Source organism: Aricia agestis, chromosome 19 (genome assembly GCF_905147365.1).
Source record: "Aricia agestis chromosome 19, ilAriAges1.1, whole genome shotgun sequence".
In the NCBI taxonomy this organism is placed as follows: Eukaryota; Metazoa; Arthropoda; class Insecta; order Lepidoptera; family Lycaenidae; genus Aricia; species Aricia agestis.
Window position 1 is genome coordinate 5,638,145 of NC_056424.1, and position 23,688 is coordinate 5,661,832.

Consider the following 23,688-nt stretch of genomic DNA (forward strand, 5'->3'; position numbering starts at 1 on the left):
CTTCACCTCTAGGGAAAAGAAAAGAATTTTAAAGCAGTGCAAACTTCTGACTCAGACCATTTAAAGGAACTTTCCTAGCAGCGAAGTAACTTCAGTTTCTCAAGGATATTTTAAACATAAAAGATTGAAATGGATTACCAATGAAGTGCTCGAGAATAATAATTCCACTTTACTTAAAAGTACTAAGGAAACTGCCAAGTCCAGAAAATTGGTGCAGTAACGTTTTAAATGTAGAAAGATGAATCCTAAAGCAGGCTATCCTAAAAACGTTTTAACTGAGAGTACCGACACTGCGGTACCTAGAAGATTTAAAATAGGTCGAAGCATAAGAGATAAAGACGTAAATTTTAAATAACTGATTCGTCCATTTACAATTTTAAGGGCCTGTTTCACCACTTTCTGATAAAGTGCCTCAAACTCAAACTTTTTTATTCAGAATAAATTTTTGCAAATATTCTCTGAACGTCTACATGATGCCTACCACCGGTTCGGGAACTAGCCCGGCGAGAAGAACCGGCGTAAGAAACTCGCACGGGGCCCACTTTTTCACCAAAAAAAGTGAGAAAAAAATAATCTTTTAAAATAAGGTTTACAATGTTGTAACTTAAAATTATATATACACAATGTCAACATACATACATAATTGTAAGTCATAAAATATTATGTAGAAATAGCCTTGCAAGCAGCCATCCTACTCCCAAGATGTGCCATCGTTTATGAAATCATTGACCTTATAATAGGCTTTGGCACACAAACGCTTTTTGACTACTTTTTTAAATTTATTAATGGAAAGATTTTGAACGTTTTCTGGGATTTTATTGTAAAGGCGTAGGTATACATTGACCTTTAAAAGATTTACTAACTTTACTAAGTCTGATCACCGGTATTTCTAGTTTATACTTATTTCTAGTGTTTCTTCCGTGACTGTCACTTTTGGTTGTAAATTTACTAAGATTCTTTCTAACATAATATAATACATTATCCAAAATGTATTGAGAAGCAACAGTTAGAATACCAATTTCTTTAAACTTTTCTCTCAGAGATTCAAAAGCTGACATTTTATAAATTGAACGTATAGCTCGCTTCTGCAGCACAAAAATCGTATTCATGTCGGCAGCGTTTCCCTATAAGAGGATGCCATACGACATGCTACTATGAAAAGCCTAATAGGCTATTCACAACTTTTTTGACAGATTCTCCATATTTGATCTGTCAAGTTTTGCTTGGTGTGTTATTGGTGGATAGCCTTATCAGGAAGTGGTGAAACAGGCCCTTAATCAATTGAACCCTATTTAAAAATTATGTATTTATCTGCGACTTCCTGAATTAAAAGCTAATGCTTAGGTGCCGTAATCGGTAATCATGATAAAACTACATAAATCTGTTGGAAAACAAGTTATACTAAGGTAAATTAACTTTTTATGTGACCAGTAAGACGCTGAGGAAGATAGAGCGAGCGTACCTAATCTTAAGAGCGCACCTGACCCTAACTTGACCACATACTTAAAATTAGATCTCAAAATCTGTAAGGTCTAGAAAACTGATTTTTTGACACAAGTAACTTCAGTTCATGAAGATTAAATGCTCAAGACGAAAACACGATTACTGAAAAAATGCCCGATAGTTTCTTTTTTACAAGAAACCTTGGTTTAGACACATTTTTGCTTGGATCTTCGAAGTTTGCTGTCTTTTATTAAATATTTTTTAATATCTAAAAAGGCATTGATAAAACCTGAATTTGCTCAAAACACTTTTTTCATAATCTATAGTTCGTCTTTTATTCAAGTAAAACTAACTTGATTCCGCGTCGTCCTTTTTCACCTGGCATAGTGAAAGACGGGCGTGAGTGTGAAGAGAGAAGGACGATGTTTGATTTTTTGAGTCAAGAGCGCTCTTAAGGGTCTATCAATGCTGGCTATTTTAGTATAAGTAATAATAATTAATGTTTGATTACGTAAATTTATTTTTTTATTTAGTTTATTTAGTTTTATTTATTTTATAAATAAAAATAAATTTATATTTGTATTTTATTAATGTTTTATTTATTAATTTAGTAATCTCGTAGCTTTGACCAGCTCAGCAAAACCTCCTAGTTTTTGCTTCTTAGCCTGCTGCTTGCTGTTCTAATTAGGTGCTTATATTTCATATAACCGTACAATCTTCAAAGTAATATTAAAGACGACAGCATTTAAAACATCTTGCAAAACTGGCAGATAGAAAAAGCTCGTTAAGCACAAAGCCACCAACTCATATTAAGTTTGTGTTATGTAATTTAAACGATGTTAAGCATACGTTATTAAAATCTAGCTTGTTTTGTGAGAGCTAATCTCTCAAGACTGTGTTTAAAAATCTAGGACGAAGTTTTTGGCAAAACGTAAGAGCCACAAAAGTAAATTCTTTAATCACTTGCATCTTATTTTTGGCCATAAGAACACCTAGCGTTAACAATAATTAGTCCATAACTATCTACCAATTCTGAAACAATAAACAGATGCTCATTGAACTATTATTTCATAATTACTAGCAACCCGCCCCGGCTTCGCACGGGTATAAAATATATAGCCGCTGAAAAAATGATTAAAATCGATAGCCTATGATCCTTCACGTGTTCTACTTCTTATCTGTGCCAAATAACATAAAAATTGCTCCAGTAGTTCGCGAGATAAGCCCTTTCGAATAATTTCCCCCGTTTTTTCAACATTCTCCTATTAGTCTTAGCGTAATAAAATATAGGCTATAGTCTTTCTCAATAAATGCGCTATCTAACACTGAAAGAATTTTTCAAATCGGACCAGTAGTTCCTGGGATTAGCGCGTTCAAGTTAGCCCTTTCAAATAATTTTCCCCGTTTTTTTCACATTTTCCTCTATTTCTTCGCTCCTATTAGTCTTAATGTGATAAAATATAACCTTAAGCCTTCCTCGATAAATGGGCTATGTAACACTGAAAGAATCATCAAAATCCGTTGCGTAGTTTTAAAGATTAAAGGGAACAAAGGGACATGCGGGAAAAAAACGATTTTGTTTTATAATATGTATAGATTATAGTTCAATGCAGATGCTTCATATTTATGAAGAATGAAATTAATCACCGAAATGTCCTACATAGGGAAATAGTTCATTAGCGGACACGCAACAAATAGATTTATCACGGATTTAATTATTCATACCATGTCATAATCTGATCACAGATTTGTTAATTACAAACTGTTTACTGGCTTGTATGGTGGAAAGTGGAAACGTTTATGCGCTAATTTTAAACCTTTACTCCAGCAGCACCCTTACTATGACCATAAGGTTTCTTTCCAGACTAAACAAAGTGACAGATAAAGGAAATTCTGTAAGTAAGCCCTAAAATCTGAGTGTTTTTTTGCATTTCTATTGTCGCCATGCCAAGCCCGAAAGAAAAGGAAAGTGTGACAGAGACAGAAATAGCTCCAGCGCGGGCACAAAGCACAAAAAGCCATCAAACATCGAATCCCGAATAACTCATACTCGGGGCGGAGTTCAGAAATGAGTTGAATATTTTATAGGCACTCGCAGATTTATGGACACGATTTTCAAATAAAACTTGTGAAACTTTGTAAAGTTCTAACATGTTCGGTCTTTTTCGGTATTTGCATGCACGGTCCTCAATAAATCCACCCAAACTTGGCCTTTACGAGTTGTCCGACGGCTGGCCATAAATTTGAGACCAAACAGATCGATGGCGACTGGAACAAGACGAAATAAACGTCTACAAACTACATTGGTACAATGATTGACTTTGCATAATTTTGCTTTAATTTTTATTAAGAATATAAATATAGTATTTTAAATGTTAATAATGCAGTGGTTATTGTTACAGATATACATAGCTACTACAGCAAATACATATTTAACATTATGTAGATAAATAGCAAAAAAAGGTTGAAAAAAATTATATACTTATTTAAAACCACACAACACGGCGACTATTTTCTCATGAAAAAAGTAGACGAATGAGTCAATGGGGAAAATCACCAATAAACAATGTTTTTCCTAAAACATAAATTATATCCAATTGCCATACATCTTAAATAGTTAAGGCAATCCACCTACGGTACCGTCCTACGACAACCATGCTCGTGCCCCAAATAGCCCATAAACGAAGGTTAAACCAATAAAGTGTTCTGTGTACTACCGAACATGTTTACTAAAAGATAGGCGAAATTAGTCGAACACTATTCTGCTTTGAGTTTCTAGAGGTACGTATGTTTTTTTGGAACCTATTGCTCTTTTTACTTGTAAATTATCATTGACTTGTCCGAATATTAATGATTTATTAGAAAGCGAAGAGCTAACTACAAAATTGTAAAGAAAATAATAATGATAAAATAAATGTAGAGATTCTTGCAGTTCTACTTTTAGGTAGCCACTTGTCATTTCCAGTAAGAAAACAATTTCTTCTTCCACCTTTACAATAGTAATCGAGACGTACCTAAATTTTAACATAATTTTACGAACATAGTATCAGTCGTGTTGTGTTTAAAAATAGTTCGAGCTACCGCAAGTTACAATTCGCCGATTTCAGAAAAAAATATAAGTTTTTGTAGTTGTGCGCAAAGTTCAAGGAGATAAAGAACTATTTAAGTACTTATATTTAATTTAAAATGGTACTGTTTCATTGAAGATGAATTAAGTTGTGTTTGAGATAAGCAGTTGCTATTACTTACCTAATTATTATAATTAGTTAATTATGTTTATCAAATATTTTCTCTATATTATGTTAACGCGCAAAATCTCTTAGATAGAGTCTGTAATGGTACAGACTTGCCGGCGGAAAAGCCTTAAAATATCCGTATATTATTATTAATCTTTAAATTAATACGTGAGCCAAAAACTTTGTATCCCTTTTGACGAAAAATGGGGAAACGTAGGTGAATAAAATTTTGCACAGTTATAGTTTATATGGTGAAGGCACTAGTGCATCGAGCTAATATTATTTTGAATTTATTCTTTTATCATACATTTTTTTAACAAATAAAACATTACAGACACTACAACACACACACTAGGAAAAATGACAGATTTTTCAATGACAAGCCTATACATACGAATTATACTCTTTTATTTATGGTTGAAGTCTGTTGACAACAGTATATATTATGTCTATGGTTGACAACAAGGTGACAAATTGAAAATGGATATAGTTTTTTTATTGAATCTGAGATACTATGAGACAATGCTTACACGGCCAGTCTGAGATCAGCTGAGTCCCAGAGAAAAGAGTTGAAAAAAATAGAATAAAGTCAATATTTTTTTTACAAAATATAGTAGTCCTAATGTCGTTGAAACTAAGGTCGAATTTCGACCATTGGGCGATCTCTAGTTATTAATAATTCTTCTACCGGGTAGAGAATATACCCTATCTATTCCTAACTGTACAGGCTATTACAGTATATTGCTGTACGAGTGGCAACATGCAAGGAACTTCGAAGCATAGAGATAAAAACCTGGTCCTTGTCGTATGAACCTCTTTTATCTGAAAAATCGAAGCCACTCGGTTGTATCTCAGTAATGAAAAAGTTAATTAAGACGGATAAGGATGTTCTTGGAAGGGGATCGGATAATTAACCGCCAGGAGAAAGCGAATCCCGCCATTGATGTCAATCGGTATCGGGGCTGTATCGCTCTTGATAATTGAACAAATATAAGTGGTTACCTATTGTCTTAGACCAAATAGGTCGTTCAAGTATAAGGGCATAATATTCGATTCGTAAAAAAGAAAACATTTCATAGATAGTTTCTCTTATCTTTATCAAATAATCGAAGATCTCGCAACTCGCTTCTTGCTTGTATACCTATTTAAAGTTAACTGCAATATAAAGCATGAATAAATTACATAAAGAAAATACAATTAGCATCAGACAGTAATTTGGGAACCCTCGAAGTCCAAGCGAACATTCCAGAAAACGCTAATTGTCGAGCACTCGATGACGTCACTGCAGACATCTCCAAGTGATGGCTAGGCCACACCGACCAGCGGAAAGTAGGTCACGTCGCCACCATATCAGGCAAATCAATAACCAAACCGGCTGAAGTCAATCTTCAACTTTTTCCATTACCTGCACCAACTTGAAATTGTTTACCGCGATCGGAGTGTGACGAAAGTTTGACACAACTTGAGAATTTATTAATTTTATTAAGTGAGCATGTCCTTATTTAAAACATTTCAATGTTTGCAGTAAAAAAAGGTAGCAGAAGAATGCTCCGAAGGCAAAGATGCCCTGAAGCAATCCCCCTCGTACAGTGAATGCCCACGCAAGAGCGTTTCCGGCCGTTGGAAGAGGAGTTTCTGGATTCTTGAAAGTTTAAAGGACCTATCCGGAAATACCGCAAGGGACAGTTTATGATTGTTTAGAAACCAAAACGTTGAATTTTACATTTATTTAGTTTTTCGGCCAAGAGAGCCTCAATATATTTTTTTGGTAACAAAATTACTGCTGAAGTTTTTGTGTACTTACTTACCTATAGTCTAATAGTGTACATATTTAATGGATTGATCATGCAAGTGTCCACCTAAAATGTTCGTCCAAATAAAATGACTCGACGTATTAATTAACATTGACTGGATATTTGCAACTACCTGCCCGCTTGAAACATGAAAAGCGCCTGATGGAAAGCAATTATCGGATCTGGTCACCGGGAACAGGACATTGATTGAGTGATTTAACTGTTATTAATGTCACTTTGGACGACGCTTTTTGAATACCTATCGAGTCGGGTTCGAAATTCAAAAATTTGCCTATCTACCCACATTAATTTTGTTTAACTTCTTATCTCGTGTGTGAGTAAGCGACGGCCTGCGAATGTTAATTTTTTTGGGAAAAAATTGGGCGCTTGTTGATAATATAATGTATTATGAATGACGCAATACGACGTTCTTAGTAATGCACATTTGCGCGTAATATGTTCTACACATGAATGTTCTTTATGTTTTTTGTACTAGGTAAATTCATATTATTACAAAATATGTTCTTATTACTCTTAAGTCTTAACGCATTTTTATCACAGAGCAAAAATTAAGTTTAACCGATTCAATGCGGCGCACCTTTTTGAAGACTTTCAGTCGTGGCGGCATACAATTTTCCGGTGACATGTGAGCCGTGTCATACGCCATAGGAGTAGATGACACGGCTACCGTGTTCGCCACGTTCAAAAAACTTTATGGTTTTTTTTGGTTTTTACGCTTGTATTAACTTAATTTATTTAATTGAACCCAAACTATTGTTGTTGACGGAAGGCTACGTTGTTTTAAGTTGATTTCGAGTAGTTTTACTAAGAGTAAACCTGAAAATGGCAGGTAAGCGATTTTTTTAATCAGATGTTGCAAACCTTTTGTAGGTTTCAAAGTTAGAAAAATGAGTACCTACCTATATTAAATAGATCTGGGTTTCCAAAGTAAATTATACGTTCGTAGATAAAGGGCATTGGGTAACTTTGTATGGACCTGTGGCGTCATTTTTTTGTTTCCAGCGGCCAGGGATAAAACCATAACTATGTTGTAGCACTACATTAGAGAAACATATATTAGTAATAAACATTGTTCTAAGTAATATCGGAGCTGAGCTACGATCATTTTAGTATTTTTATTTTTGCATCTTATGTTCACAAAATCAATAGTAATTAACGTTACTTTATGGAGCTATCCTTAACAAACAGGCGTAAAAAGGGTATATTAATCTGTTGGATATATATTTCTCACTAACTATTGCCCACGACTTCGTCAGCGTCAAATATGAATAATTTTTCATACATATTTTCACACTGGGTTTAACTCTCGTCCGACTAAAATATAGCCAGACTTGAGACTATATTTCATTAGACAGTGGTTTTCAAAGGGCCGGATGCATTATTAGGCAATTATAATTATTGTTCTTGTGTATTAATGTGTTGTGGGTAAAATGACTCTAGGGTGTTGTCCCCATAATATAATGTCGATTATTTCCACTATTTAGCGAATTTTGCAGTATGCAAAGTAGTATGATGCCCGACGCCACCAGCTTTCGGCAGAATTTTCAGCCCAGCTTTTAATCTACTCCCCGACTCATTATAGAAGTCTGTACTTCTGCTAGTATTCTATAAAACATTCCTGCAGCTGTCTGCAGGAATGTTTTATAGAATACTAGCTGTCCCTGTGAACTTCGTGTCACTTTAAAACCCTTCCTGGACTTCTACGAATATTTTAAGACTAAAATTAGCTCAATCCGTTCAATAGTTTTCGAGTTTTAACGTTACTAACACAATTGAAAATCCATTTTTATATATATAGATACTTATACTTATGAGAAGATTAACTATTTACTTACACAAAAAATATAAAAAAAATCAAAACGGATAACGGCCAAACGGAGGGAAACGGCCCTCTTTAAGAAATTGGAGAAAAAATGGATTTGCATTTTTTTGCAAAAGCAAAATAAATACTTAGTTAAAAAACTCATTAAATGACGGCGCAGCTCGTAGATTGCATGTTAACTAAAATGTACGAATATCTAAAATTAAAAATAAATGATGAGATGAATAATTGACTGTTCTTGTAGCTATATCTACAGGTTGTAACATAAGTGATAATACTTTAGTTAGGGTATAAATTATGTGTCCCTGAAAAGAGCAGGGCTGAAGGACCAAAAAAAATTTTTTTTTGATTTGCGCGCCCTGGCGTAAAGAGTTTCCTCATACAAAAGTGAAAAAAAATATTCTCTTTCAGCGCTACTACTTTCACAGTAAACTCTAATACACGGGAATCATACACAGTACACACCGTAAAGTATTATCACTTAGTATTGTTATACCCTGTATAGTGTATACTAATATTAAGTTGAAGTGTTTGTGTGTTTGAAAGTGCTAATCTCAGGAACTGCTTGTTCGATTTGAAAAAATATTTTTGTGTTGAATGGCCATTTATCGAGGAAGGCTTTAAGCTAATAAATAACGCCGTTTTATTGTATTTTCCTGAATATTCATGTTATGATTGAATTTACGTTTAGTTGAAAATACGAACTTAAAATGCCTAATATCTCGGCTCCGATATAGTTTAGCAATATGTCCCCCTTATTAAAGTTTACTCCCCTTGATATGTTCTTTCATAATATGCCGGTTTGGTGAGTGGCCGCGAGATTTGAAAATGACGCCAATATTACCCAAACCCCTTTAAAGAAGTTCGTAGTTAATATTTTTTATCCGACTTCCAAAAAAGAGGAGGTTATACGTTTGGCTGTGGATATTTTTTTATGTGTGTTCAACGATTACTCCGCTGTTTGTGAACGGATTTTCAAAATTTTTCTTTTGTTGTATAGGGTATTTGTTCCGATTAATCCGGTTCCGAGTTGGTATACCATGTTCATCAAAGTGGTGATCTGATGATGGGAACCATGAAGACTCCCAATATTACTTCCTCATTTTCTTAAAAGTTTACTATTAAAAAGCCCGGCCGCACATTATCCGAATTTATTATCAGAAAAAGTAGGACGCTCATACATTTTGACACGTCAGAATTCTGATAGTATGCGGGGTCCATAACAAAATGTATGAACAGAGTACGTTCCGGCGGGCGTCCGAATTTTAGTGATCAGAAATTTTGGATAATGTACGGTGGGCTAAAAAAGGAGACAGCACCTACTTTTTTCAATTCACAGAATATTCAGAGAGAAAGCCTATAAGCTTGTTTTACGTAGAAAATTTAGATGGTTTTGTTCGGAGCAGAACCTTCTAAAGTGTAATTTGATTTTTAACTGACACGGCTCACGTGTCATACGCCACACGTTATAAACCCATAAGACGCGGCTGTCGTATAATCCGCAATGAATGCAACTTTTAAAAAAGGTTGATGATACTTTTTTTCAATTCACAGAATATTCAGAGGCGAAGCCTATAGGCTTTTTCTACGGGGAAAATTAAGATGATTTCGCTCAGAGTAGAACCTTCTAAAGTGTAATTTGATTGAGATACAGTCGGTTTTCAAATGACACGGCTCCCGTGTCATCCGCACTGAATCGGTTAATATAGAGCTATAGATAAAATGCCATAACAACAAAATTCGTAAACGCTAGGCAAGCGTGCATTAAGTAATGAGCTATTTTAATTGAATTCAGAAAGTCCCCTTCAATAATAATTATTAAGTATATTAACAGCACTGAGTTCAAAATTTAATTCGAGTCTAGACTGAATATTTGAGAGTATAACACAAATAATACAATAACGCCTCATAAGGTTCAAAAAGCTTTGCGAGCCTTTGATGTTAAAATTTATATTTGGATATCCTAAAATGATAAATTTTGAACATAAAAAAATCCAATTTTAAAAAGTCAATCATGTAAATGCCAGCTTTAGAAAATCTTGGAAAACTAATTCATTATAGAGGTTTCGTTATATCTATAATAGAGGGTAGAGTTGTCTGTGTGTTGAAAAGTATAATTATTCATAAGTTTATTATTAATATAACGACTTAAGAGGATACCACAGCAGCTAGAGAAATGAAAAAAAAGTACGTGTAATATCTATAGCTGTCTCCCTTACCTCAAGCCTATACCGCAGAACGCGATAGAGACAACTGCAGAAAATCCAGAAAATCAACGATTCGTTGTCCCCTGATTCCTTCTCCAAAACTTAACCGATTTAAGTACTTTTTTCATTAAAGATTAAAAAAAGGCTTGAGCTGTGTTCCTATGTTTTGCTTTTTTTGTATAATCTATCCAAATCTGTTTTCTGGACGTTTGAACACAGTGGAAAATCTGGCCATTTTTTTGGGTTTTTGAACGTTCATATCTTATTTAATAATTAAATTATGAAAAAAAGGAAAACATAGGGACATTGTATTAGTGGCCGTAGATATTCAGGAAAATTATAACTCTACTAGCATTATCCAGGGAGGAAACAGGGGACAGCGTTTGTATGGGAAAAATGGCGGTGTGGAATCCTCTTAATGACCTCAAATTTGAATCTATAATTCTTAAAGCAAACCAAGTGCACACTCAATCTTGAGTTGCCCTTTTCTTTATTTTATTTTCACCTTGTGAGCCGGCGGCCAGGTGATGCGAATTCACTGGATACAGGATATCCGCTGCTCGCTTTGAACCTATTAGTTTTTATTCCAAGTATTATTTCGTTTTTCCAAAGAAAGAGAAAAGTGTAGAGGCATAATCTAGGCGCCAGTAGTATGCTACTAACTCTAAAATCAGCTAAATAGGCATTAAAATATAATGATAACTATTAACTATAGAATTATATTCAACTAGCTGTCCCGGCAAACGTTGTTTTGCCATAAAATGATTTTCCCTGTTTTCCTGCTTTTCTCTTGATTTTTTTTCTAAAAATATTTTTATTATATAGACCTCACGGAGCCCGAGACCTTTCCAACGAATGCAAAACGAATGGAAATAGGTTCGTGCGCTCTGGAGTTATAGCGTCAGGAAAGAAAACCCGACTTATTTTTATACAAAACAACTGCTCAAATCTGACAAGTGACAAGGCAATATAAGCACCTTTTCAGAAACATCTGGAGAATATCCTTGCAACATGTGCACGTTTTTGCAATCACAACTTGAAGGAGTCCAAGCGATAATCGGCCTTAATTCTCATTTGGAGGATATAACATGTGAATGAAATTGGCGTGCGTAATTTTTTAATAGTAAGCCACCGAACAGGTGGCTTTTCAAAACATCTGCAAGGTTTGCGCCGCGATATTATGCTCGATGATTGACAAGCAGGTTCCAGTATAAAAATAGCTTCAATGATCTTTACTGGTCCTTTTTTTATGAAACAAGGAGGCAAACGAGCAAACGGGTCACCTGATGGAAAGCAATTTCTGACACTCGCAGCATCAGAAGAGCTGCAGGTGCGTTGCCGGCCTTTTAAGAGGGAATAGGGTAATAGGGGAGGGTAGGGATGGGAAGGGAAGGGAATAGGGTAGGGTATTGGGCCTCCGGTAAACTCACTCACTCGGGGAAACACAGCGCAAGCGCTGTTTCACGCCGGTTTTCTGTGAGTTTTTCGTTCAACTTATTCTAAACTCTGCTTGCCTAAACAAGGTTGAACAGTCAGACGCTGCGTAAAGTAGAGGGCTAGACTACGTAGCCAAAAGTTAATAGCTCCTGTTATATCATCAATGACTACGAGCTAGACTCATAGTTGAGTCACGTCCTAGGCAGGATGGACTCATGCTATGAAGTGACACGAAGTGAGGAATGAGTGTTTCGTTTCAAAGCCATATAAATAGTTATTACCTTATTATGTAGCTTGATTATGCGACTATTATTATTAGCAATGCAATGTACCTAGAACTGACGTCAGCATTTATCAATTGAATCTAAAAAGGTTTCCACATTGAACCATGGTGGATGCCACCATGATTGCGAAGTTTTACACAATCGACGTCGATAATGGGCAATTATAGTCGAATATGCAATTATAGTTAATCGCTTGTATTGGTCAATCACGTGAAGCTTTCACACATATTGAACCCTCTGCACACTACTGTACAATTTGCCTGGTATCGTTTTGACAAACATACTCCCATGTTACTAGTATGCCCTATGCGTTTATCTACTTCCATGGCAGTTAGGCAATGTTTGAAAATGACTTCATTTTCACAGGATTTTTATTACACGTCGGTCAATGTTAGGACTTTAACCTTACCATGGCCATTAGAGTTATTGCCGCAAGTGTTAATAAAATCCCTGTTAGAGCGAGGCCACAATATGGCTACGTTGCGTTGCGGTGCGCGGCTGCCGTTGCGGCGACGCTCAGACGTATCGTATTCTATGATTATACCACATAGACGAGTCGTGTGTCGGACACCATGATTTGAAGAAAGGCCGGGCAAGAGATAAGTCAGTATTTCACCACACTTTTCAGAGCCCGGTAGTTACTAGGTGTCGATGCTTCCCTCACTCCCAAATCTTATTACACTACTCAAATTAAGGTTAATACAGTGTGGTTACGAGCTAGAAGATTGCAATGACGACCTGTGTTATCTTGTGCAATTGTGGTGCCGCGCGTCGCAGCAACGCACATCTTAGATACTAAATACTAATATTATAAAGTGGAAGAGTTTGTTTGAACGCGCTAATCTCAGGAACTACTGGTCCGATTTGAAAAATTCTTTCAGCGTTAGATAGCCCAGTTATCGTGGAAGGCTATAGGCTATATTTTATCATGCTAAGACTAATAGGAGCGAAGAAATAGAGGAAAATGTGGAAAAAACGGGAGAAATTATTTGAAAGGGCTTATCTCACGAACTACTAGAGCATTTTTTCTGTTATTTGGATCAGTTAAAAAGTAGACCACATGAAGGATCATAGGCTTATTTTTGTGGACTAATTGTTCTGTGAAATATCTAATTTACGCGGGCGAAGCCGCGCGGAACATCTAGTGTTACATACAATGCGACAACGCAACACACCGCAACGCAACAGAGTCGTGTGGCCCACCATCCCGACTTCAGCTATTTCCATTCCAACCTGTCCGGATATGTTGATATGTTTATTATCCGATTCGAAGGGACGCTCCCGCTTCAGTTAAATATAACTTTAAACAACCTGTCTGGAGCAGCGTACAAGTTAATTTGATTTTGCCCAGCGGTATTTTGACAGAATGATCATCATTAAACCTCGCCGGTATTTGTTCCTTAATCATTACAATTAGTTCAAAGCAGCAAAATAGTAAGAGGCTAAATTGTTCCACGTCTTTTGTCAAATTTTTGCGGTTCCACAACGAAGGAGTTTTTTGAGTAAGTAAATACCGGTAGGACGATTACGTATGATAATATACAATAAATATCAACTGTCTATCAGAAATTTCCTATAACAAAATTGTTATCAGACTTATGCACCCAGGCTGGGTGCATCACAGGTTTAGCCTGATGACTATTTTGTACAAGGCTAGAGGCGAAAAGTTCTGGATGATCTAGCAATTTTCGCGATACGAGCACCGCTATCGGCGTGGAGGAGGAGGTCATAGAAAACATGATCATGTCACTAATTGTAACATAGCATGTCAAATTTTAGGTACCTGCAATTAAACTACATATACTACTATAGACGTGGGAGAGCCATGCTTCGGCACGAATGGGCCGGCTCGACCGGAGAAATACAACGTTCTCACAGAAAACCGGCGTGAAACAGCGTTTGCGCTGTGTTTTAGCCGAGTGAGTGAGTTTACCGGAGACCCAATCCCCTACCCTATTCCCTTCCCTACCCTCCCCTATTCCCTCTTAAAAGGCCGGCAACGCACCTGCAGCTCTTCTGATGCTGCGAGTGTTCATGGGCGACGGAAGTTGCTTTACATCAGGTGACCCGTTTGCCCTTTGCCTTAAAAAACCTTTCATTAAAAAAATACCATAACGTTTACTATGCAAGTCTTTTCTTTGTGTTACACTACTATTTGTGACACTCGCCTCCAAAATATCTTTGCAATTAATTCATCAAGCCCCATATGGTCACCGGTGACCGAGACATAATAGAAATTCTATTGTTTCTCGTTTTTCCACGACCAATGGGTTAAACTACATAATGTTTACTATGCAAGTCTTTTCTTTTTGTTAAAAAAGTTAATAAGGCTGGTAATGTTTACAATATAGATTACTAGCTGTCCCGGTGAACTTCGAGTCACTTTAAAATCTTCCCTGGACTTCTACGAATAATTTAAGACTAAAATTAGCCCAATCTGTTCAGCCGTTTTCGAGTTTTAGCGTTACTAACACAATTGAAAATCCATTTATATATATATATATCAGGTCATCAAAACATAGTAGAAGAACCCAGTAACTTTTAACTTCTAAACAGATCCTAAACAGTTGAACAAATTAAGAATCTAATAAATAAAATATTCTTAATTCTTATTTCATACCAGGCAATATTTAAAACATAATCCTGTGATTGTCACATCCAATCTAAAATATATTATTATATCTGCCTATAGTACTGTAACTTGAAACTTCTTTATAGTTTAAATCAGCATTCCTATTTTATTGTCGAAGCCAAAATAAGCAGGCATGATCAGTGATCATAATATGACATCACTTTTATTAGAAATCTAAATAGCATGACTAACATTTTGTGGCATACTAAAATGATAGTAATCACAACATTTTGATGACTATTGTTTTATTACACTTTCAACATTCAACATTTTTAAGAAAAACAATGTAGGTCAGCACGATTAAAGGTTCACAGAAAAGATTAGCATATTTTGTAAGCTTGGAGAGGAAGGTAATTCTATGTACCTACTACCTAGCTGTTGAATTCCATTAACTGCAATAGATAGGTTATCTAAAATCTTTAATGATTACTCAGTCTAATTTAATTTCAGTAAACAATAACCTCTTCATTGAGAATGCAAGTTTTTCAATTTTCAACTTTTCAAAATCTTCAAATGCAGATCTTGTGATTTGCTAGAATGTTTCTCAGTAACAACTTCAACAAGGGCTTCAGGATAACTTGAAGATGCCTTTGTCTTGAAAGTCTGGGTAAACCTAGACCACATGACAAAATTAAAAACATAATATTTATAGGAAAACAGGTAAGGTAAGAAGTCCCAATGTTTACATTACAGTAACTGAAGAGAAAATATTTTTTTTTGCAATGAAATTTCACGTTAAATTCAGAAAACAATACATTAGTATTGGAAATCCAGAACACCTACGTAGGTCGAAGGCGCGTGTGTGCATTGAAATAAGTGGTTCGTCCGGTTTTCTTCACACCCACACGACCAGTTCCTTGCACCGAACCAAATGACACCATACAATTTCTATACAACTACAAAGTTGATAGAATTTATACGATATTCGTGTGATTTTTTTTATTGACCAAGAACACTATAATACTAATATTTTCTTGTCTAACCTTCTACGTCAAATAATAGAAGCAACGTGATACTTGAATTGAAATATGGGAAATAAGCAATTTTCTAAATTTAGTTTACAACAAAATAAATAAAATGAGCGCATGCAATATTCACCTTCATTGTCGTTGTTTCCTTCTCCGTTGTGGGCCGAAGCCACTAAAACCCCAACGCACAAAATGCTCAAAAATCTCACAATCATTTTAACTGTTTTGTCGAACACACGGAGTTCACAGTTTTATCAATAAACAATTCAAACACTCGACATAGTAGTTCCGATGACACTTGCGCCGCTGAGCAGCGATCGGCCTTTCTTTGGCAAATGGCGGCGGATCGCGGTTGACGGATGTGCTCATCGATTGCAGTCGAGTCTGCGCATTCACGAAGCTGTTGTAAAAATTAATGTATATGGCAACACTGTTCATTTTTCAAAATATAAGAAAAAAATTAAGACAAAGGATAAAAATAAACCATACTAACATGAGTAAAAAATACGCAATTTAAACATCATGTTAATGAATATGAATAATAAGACGAGAATTCTCAGCATTAAAAATTGAAATGCTTACTTAACCCAGGCTACATCATTGTAGCCTGGGTTAACACGTTGATGGACAGTACTTTTGTACTGTTGTTCCTAGTTTTTGTGTACTATACAATGATATAATAATAAAAAATATACTTAAGTAGAATATCATTGGTACTATAATAATTTATAAATTATTATGACTACAATGGGTGTAAAAACACCCGGTTTTTAGAATTGGAAAATAATGACCTAATTAATTTAGTGAAGTTATATTATTTTTTAATCATGGTACAGACAATAATAAGGCGAACAAACACTATCCTGTTACGACAAAACGCTGTATCCTGTAACACGTCAACTTTCAAAAAATGAGTTTAATTTTTACTTACTTATTCCAAATTTTCATTAGAACCAACATTATTTTATCGTATTTTTTAAATAATTTTAAAATACTATAAAAACATTTGCCAGTATAAAACATTAAGGGGCAAACTCAGTTTGCAGCGTTTTGCAAAAATTAAAATAAGCTTTTTTGGGTTCAATCAATACAAAGCTTACATGATACATCTAGTACCTAGATAAATTTAGACCACAGGGTAGAACATATTATATTTTAGGAACTTATAAAAATATATCTTCTTTTTGTCATTGAAATTTCCCATAGTTACAATTTGATATGTCGCGAAGTATGAGATATACTTCGCGAGATATATGTAAGCCAAAAAAATTACAATTTGCTGACATATTATTAACGTAAACAAAATCGAAATTAGTTAAGAAAATTTAGTTAGACAGCTCTTTTAGGCTATTATGCTTTATGCATCACTTAGCGACTGACATCTTCTCATCTAAGAGTTAATATTACCTATTGGTAACTTTATGCTTCTTCTATATTATGGTTATATTTGTCATACTTGTTGATGTCTGCGGCAGATTCTGAGACTGCTTAATATGATCTAAAATGAAAATACATAGTACCGTATATAAGAACGAATTTTTAAATAATGAGCTAATAATAAAACTAGGCATCAAAATAAACATTTTGTATGAAATTCTCTGTGACTTAAGTAAATAATGATGTATGGACACTTTTTAAAAGAAGTTTTCTAGAGATTTAACATAAGAAACACAGTGCAGATTACTACTTTGATATATTAATTTAATAAAAATTATGAGAATATAATATAATCTTCATATTTTAATACTTTCTTTTTTCCATCGAAATCTTTATTTCTGTTAAAAAATATTTTAAATTTGAATATTCTATACTAGAATCAGACATACCTAGTGGACTTTTACAACTTATCGGACAAAGCTACAAACTTACTTCTAAAATCTGTGCTAAAAACTTATAAAAATTATATTTTGTCCTGGAAAATTAAAATAAAGTTGTGACTTGTGATGTCTTCGTAAACGCACTCTATTTTTATTTTCATTTAAAAAATATTTTTATTTTTCCACGTGGCAACATCGCAGTTTCGAAAGTTCAATTTCGCATGGCGGACGTGCAAATGAACACTGTTATTTGTTGGTGATTATTTCAATTATTCTCTCTTCAAGAATCCCTATGGAAAGGCAAATTCTCCTGTTGCTCTTTCTTTGTGGACGTGCTTTATTCATTCCTTAACGTTAGATGATGGTAAAGTGTTAGTTAATTAAAGCTTATTTTGTGTGAACTGCATTGGTATTTCTCAAAAATGGGAAAATGTGACGAAGCTAATGTCGAAGTTAATATGGGGGACTCGGCGTCCCCCATGAAACCTGATAATTTTACATTCACCGTCCCTCCTGAGGCTCCAGTGTTCGAGCCCACCGTCGAAGAGTTCCAGGACCCTCTGGCGTACATCAGCAAAATAAGACACATCGCAGAAAAATCGGGTATTTGCAAGATAAAACCCCCCGCAGTAAGTATATTTTGTCATCGTTATAAGGCCTTTTTAGGATTTACAATTAGATCTTCTAGTTTATCCGAATTTGATACGCATTAAAGCTCTCCTAACCCCTAAAATAGCATGCTCAAAATTCCTTATGATGCAACCATTGTTCTTAGATTTATGCAATATTCCATTATTTTAGTTTTGGTACGCTCCTTTTATTGAGTTTCCGACACATTCGTGCATACCTTGAGAATGTAGTTGACAGGAAAACGCATTCGAAAATCGACGAATGCACTCGCATATTGTTGGAGTATTCTTGGTTGCCATTTTGTGTCGTGCCCTCTACCTACGATAATTTAGATAATAAAATAGGTATTTTTACTTTCCAACTATTAAAATCCCAATATAAGCACTGAATACTGATCATTGCATCAAGATAAAGTGACCCTGTAAAGTAATTGATATTAGCTAACAATTTTTTTTCTTTTTTTTTCACTTCTCAATTTATACTTGTTTTGTAGCTATCTAATCACATCCATAAAATAAACACTTGTTTATTGTAGTCGATATTAAAAATTATCATCAACTATTGACCTACATCTAAAATAGAGAAGTCGTCCTAATTTCTACACCAATCTTCGGAGTGTGCATTGTATTTCTAGTTTCCCATATTTTTCTTCTGTATTTAAAGTAATTTTCACCTTTTAATGTCCGAAGAATATATTTATCAAGTAGTTGCGCTTGTGAGACGACCATTTTGATGATTCTATTAGCTGTCAGAAGCAAATAAATGTGTCTTGTAATGACAAAGAGAAACCAGATATTATTACTCCATCATATTATTCATCATCATTTGTGAATAATACAAATCACAAAATATCTAGAATAATATTACATTAACAATCCTAAAATTCATGTTTCTTAAAAAAAAATCATAATTTCATAAAGTGCAGCAAAAGTATTATGATGTAACGATGACAATTTATTCATTTCCATGCTTGTAATTATCTTAAGTAATTTGATGTATTTTATCGTAGAAGAATCAGGGACATACATTATACAAGATAGGCCTTTGTCTGTTTCATACAAATGTGATAATTTCAACAACTATGTATTTTATTATAACCATGCACCATTTCAATGTTGTTTATCTTATTTACTAATACATATTTGAATTTACTAATTACTAACTAGCTATTTCTAATTACTAAAACATGAATAAAATGTCATTTTCTAAAAATGATTCCTAGGTAGATCAATTTATCGCCCCGAAACCCTCTATATACTTAATTTCATGAAAATTGTTGGAGCCATTTCCGAGATTACAATTATCTATTTATATAAAAATGTATTTCCAATTGTGTTAGTAACACTATAACTCGATAACTGCTCAACCGATTCTGCTAATTTTAGTCTTAAAATAATCCTTGAGATTCAGGGAAGGTTTTTAATTGACACGAAGTTCAACGGGACAGCTAGTATATACATATATACAAGAATCGCTCATTTAAAGATATCAGATAGCATAAATCTAAACAGGTGTATGTCTATTACTACTTTATTCCTTAACTGCTGAGTCGTTTTAGATAAAATGTGTTACTGTGATACTTTTTTACATCATATAGTTTTCATCCTGAAAATTTACAGCCCTCATGTGATTAATTAATTTCTGAGTTTTTTTAACCCATCAACTCCCAAGCGACACCCGAGAGCCGCAAAACTATTGAATATCTATTGTGTCTGCGATTCCCACAATCGAGGTATTCTTGTTCTTTAAGACCGAGTTTTATTTCAGCAATTTTTCATTTCATGGGTTCAGCAATTTTAGTGTGAAGAGAGAACAAATTGACAGAATAAGCTATGTTATAAAAGTGTATGTTATAAAAGTGAAATAGTAAAGTATCACTACTAAGTAAATGTAGGATTTTGTGTAGATTGACAAGGTTTTTTGGGTGCTTAGCAGTGTTGGCATATTTGTGTGTCATGTTAGAACTATAAAACTACATTGTTTTACTTATTTCACTTCAAAACATTGTAATTTGAAGTGTATATTACTTCAATGTAAGGCAATTTAGTGATAAATTGTAGATGGCAATAAATTGTACTGTATGTTACAATTATGGTTGCCAGATTTCAGCCTATAAGGAACAAATGGTTGAACGGGCAAAAAAAATACGGGATTTCAGTTTTTTACCTGGGACAAATGAAAAACAAAATTATTTAGTGCCATTTTTTTATATTTTTCCGAGGCTCCAGTCAGTTTTAACATATTTTTATTCGTTTTAGGTTTTAACATAATATTTGTGAAAATCAATACAATTATAATCGTAATTAAAAACGGTCATAAATAGTATGATTTACGAAATTTGCATGTACATATAAATATTTGGATCGATTTCATAATGGTAAACGAAGTACAGTTCAAATACGGGATATTTTAAACTATGGCTAAAATATGGGACGTCCCGGGAAATATGAGACATCTGGCAACCCTAGTTACAATGTGGATTACATTTTAATTATAAAATGTAATAATAAAAGTTACAAACTGAAAATTATATTACCTATTAGATGCAACTACAGTTCATTATAAGGACAGCTTTAGTTGCTATGGAGCCAAATATAACATTATGTAACAAATTTTTATACATACTTCTATTGAAATAAATCCAAACTGTTTTTCATAACATAGACTGCAAGAAATTATGCCTTTTGAATTCAATACTGTGGAGTAAATGTAACCAGTTAATGTTATAAGTTATAATTTATGTTATTAAAATTAATAAATATTTTGAAATTGTTATTTTTACACACTTAATTAACAATACAAAACTTTGAAAACAAATATTGATATAAAATTATAAACAATGAATGTAGCTAGCATTAAACTTATCTTAGTAACATTATCACTGTTTAATCTTTGACATACTATGCAACACTTGAATTGAACTCAGAATTTTGATTACTGACAAGTAAATGTAATTATTTATTTCTTTGTCAATACAATATGTTTGAATAGGCATAACAAATCCAATTTTACAATTATTATATTGACATAGTAATTCAAAGAAGTAGTTATTCAGGTTGACCTTAAAATCTACACATAATATTATGTTATAAAAATATTGTCATAGTAGATCTCTTTTTGATAAGACAATTTTTTGATGTCACAGTATTTCTACTGCAATGTGAGATCAGAAGCTGATGGCTGATAGGTTACTCTCTTATTGTACAATGTACTTAAATTTTATCGGATGTTTATTATAAGTTGCTCACAAGTTAAAGATTGCTTGGTCAATATTTAAGGCGCATGTGCGGTGTTTGATTGTTAGATATCTTTGGTAGGGCGAGGAGTAAGTCAGGGACATGTTAGGCTCTGTCCCCATCAGACACGGCGCGGCGCCGGCACCGTGTTACGGCACGGCGCCGCGTACGGTGCGTCCCTATTCAGTCGATATTTGCGCTCGAACGAGAGTGCTTGTCTGGATACTGGATATGGATCGCGAAAAAATTATTCTCTTGTTGTTACTTAGACGAAGATTGAAAAAGAATCATTAAATATTTTTTGAAGTCGGTTAAAAAGAAGCCGAGGAAATTTTATCTATTATTTATTATAGATAAAATTTCCTCGGTATACATGACAATATTTGCATTACGCGACTTTGATATGTATTTTCATATTATGCCTCGTTTAAGTTTGGACACAAAGTTTGTTCGTAAGTTTCACCAGAATAAGGGCACGCGGTGCACCGTACACCGTATCACGGTGGCGGCGTCGTTCCGTAACACGGTGGCGGCGCCGTGCCGTGTCTGATGGGGACGCAGCCTTATTGGTAGATCAGTGATCAGAATGACTCTTATTCATAGCAATTGTGTACATCGCATACATAGGGCCGATTTATCTATCGCTGAGAGATCTTAAAGTTTTACGTGGCCTATTAATATAAATTGTCTTACATAATATTTTGTTATCATTTTTTTTTTCAACATACATTTTTCTATTTGTTTCAGCATTGGCAGCCACCGTTTGCCGTGGATGTTGACCGTTTGAGGTTCACTCCAAGGATACAGAGATTGAATGAACTGGAGGTAAGAAAATTCCGAACAATGGTTCAAGATAGACTAACTAAGGTTCATAGTATAATAACATGTATATCGTTTTCGATAACAGAAATAATTATCCTTCGGTCCTTAGGTACCCTATTGCTTTACCGTCACTAACTGGACTCTACCATCCCCGTTACTTGTAAAAATAGTTATAAACACATATTATTTTCAAGTTAGTTACTATAGCTGCCTTTATCTTACTTTTGTAGTGTACCATCAGGGAAATTGATTCCTAGGCAGTTACAGACCAACATCATTTGGTTGGATCATGTCAATTTAAATTTTAATGTTCAAATTCATTTATTTTTTGCGTATGTGTGTTACAATAATAGGTCTTATAATATTTTATATCAAGTTCAACACATAGGCCTCTGTGGGCATGCAAAATTAACAATAATAAAAAAATATTACGGTCTAAATTCTAAAACAATAATTAATAGAAGAAATAATTAAGTCATAAGAATTAAACATTATAAAGCAATAACATAATATTAAGTATTAGGATTTAATATTTGAGTCATAACATTCATAATTAATTCACCAAGTCTTTCATAAGTAATGTTATTTGTGATCTGTTGCCTGGATTTGGCATAACACAACCAAACTACGTAGGTCCCACATCAGCTGCTTAGGAATCAACTTCACTGATAGTACATATCCAACAAAGACACTTAAGTTGTATGCACTATGCAGAAGTTGATAGAATAACATTACGACGGTGTTAAGACAGCGCGCTGTTAAATACCGTCATGTGTGGCACTACAAGTCAGCAGACTGGGATGGGATGCGGTCGTTTTTTGCATCCTATCCTTGGGGGCACGTGTGCTTCTCGCCGGATGATCCCGACAACACTGCCAACTCTGTTGCCGATGTGGTGATGCAGGGGATGGAACTTTTCATTCCGACCTCTGTAGTGCCAACTGGCGGCAAATTTCGTCCCTGGTTTGGTTCATCCCCCAAAAAAGCTTCTCGCCGGAAGCAGGAGGCTTACCAATCCTGGGCCAACGCAGTGTCTGCTCGGGATTTAAATACCAGCACATATAAAAAGGAGTTTAACCTTGCCTCTAGGTCCCTCAAGAAAGAGATTACTCGGGCAAAGCAACAGCACGTCAATAGAATTGGCAAGAGACTTGAGTGCCTCCCCTCGGGAACCCGTGCATTCTGGTCTCTGGCCAAAGCTATTGAAGGAAATTTCTGCAAGCCAACCCTACCATCCCTACACGTAGGAAATGGATCGTTGGCCCAGGACGCAAAGGACAAAGCCGCTCTTCTGGGCAAGCTCTTTGCGTCAAACTCGACCCTGGATGACGGGGGGCAGA

At 34.7% G+C, this 23,688-nt stretch overlaps 2 protein-coding genes across 4 annotated transcripts in view; one reads left to right on the forward strand and one right to left on the reverse strand.

Annotated features, from left to right (window-relative positions):
• The window catches only part of LOC121736795 (calsyntenin-1), a 311,606-nt gene extending 295,393 nt beyond the window's left edge, over window positions 1-16,213 (reverse strand). For both annotated transcript variants that reach the window (XM_042128184.1, XM_042128183.1), the window contains exon 1: window positions 15,974-16,213. In XM_042128184.1, coding sequence (XP_041984118.1) covers window positions 15,974-16,058 — 85 coding nt within the window. In that variant the 5' untranslated portion in view covers window positions 16,059-16,213. The remainder of the gene's footprint in view (window positions 1-15,973) is intronic.
• Window positions 16,214-17,875: 1,662 nt separating this feature from the next.
• LOC121736883 (lysine-specific demethylase lid) overlaps window positions 17,876-23,688 on the forward strand; it is a 33,576-nt gene continuing 27,763 nt past the window's right edge. For both annotated transcript variants that reach the window (XM_042128367.1, XM_042128368.1), the window contains exons 1-2: window positions 17,876-18,289; window positions 22,274-22,351. In XM_042128367.1, the coding sequence (XP_041984301.1) occupies window positions 18,083-18,289; window positions 22,274-22,351 (285 nt within the window). In that variant the 5' untranslated portion in view covers window positions 17,876-18,082. The remainder of the gene's footprint in view (window positions 18,290-22,273; window positions 22,352-23,688) is intronic.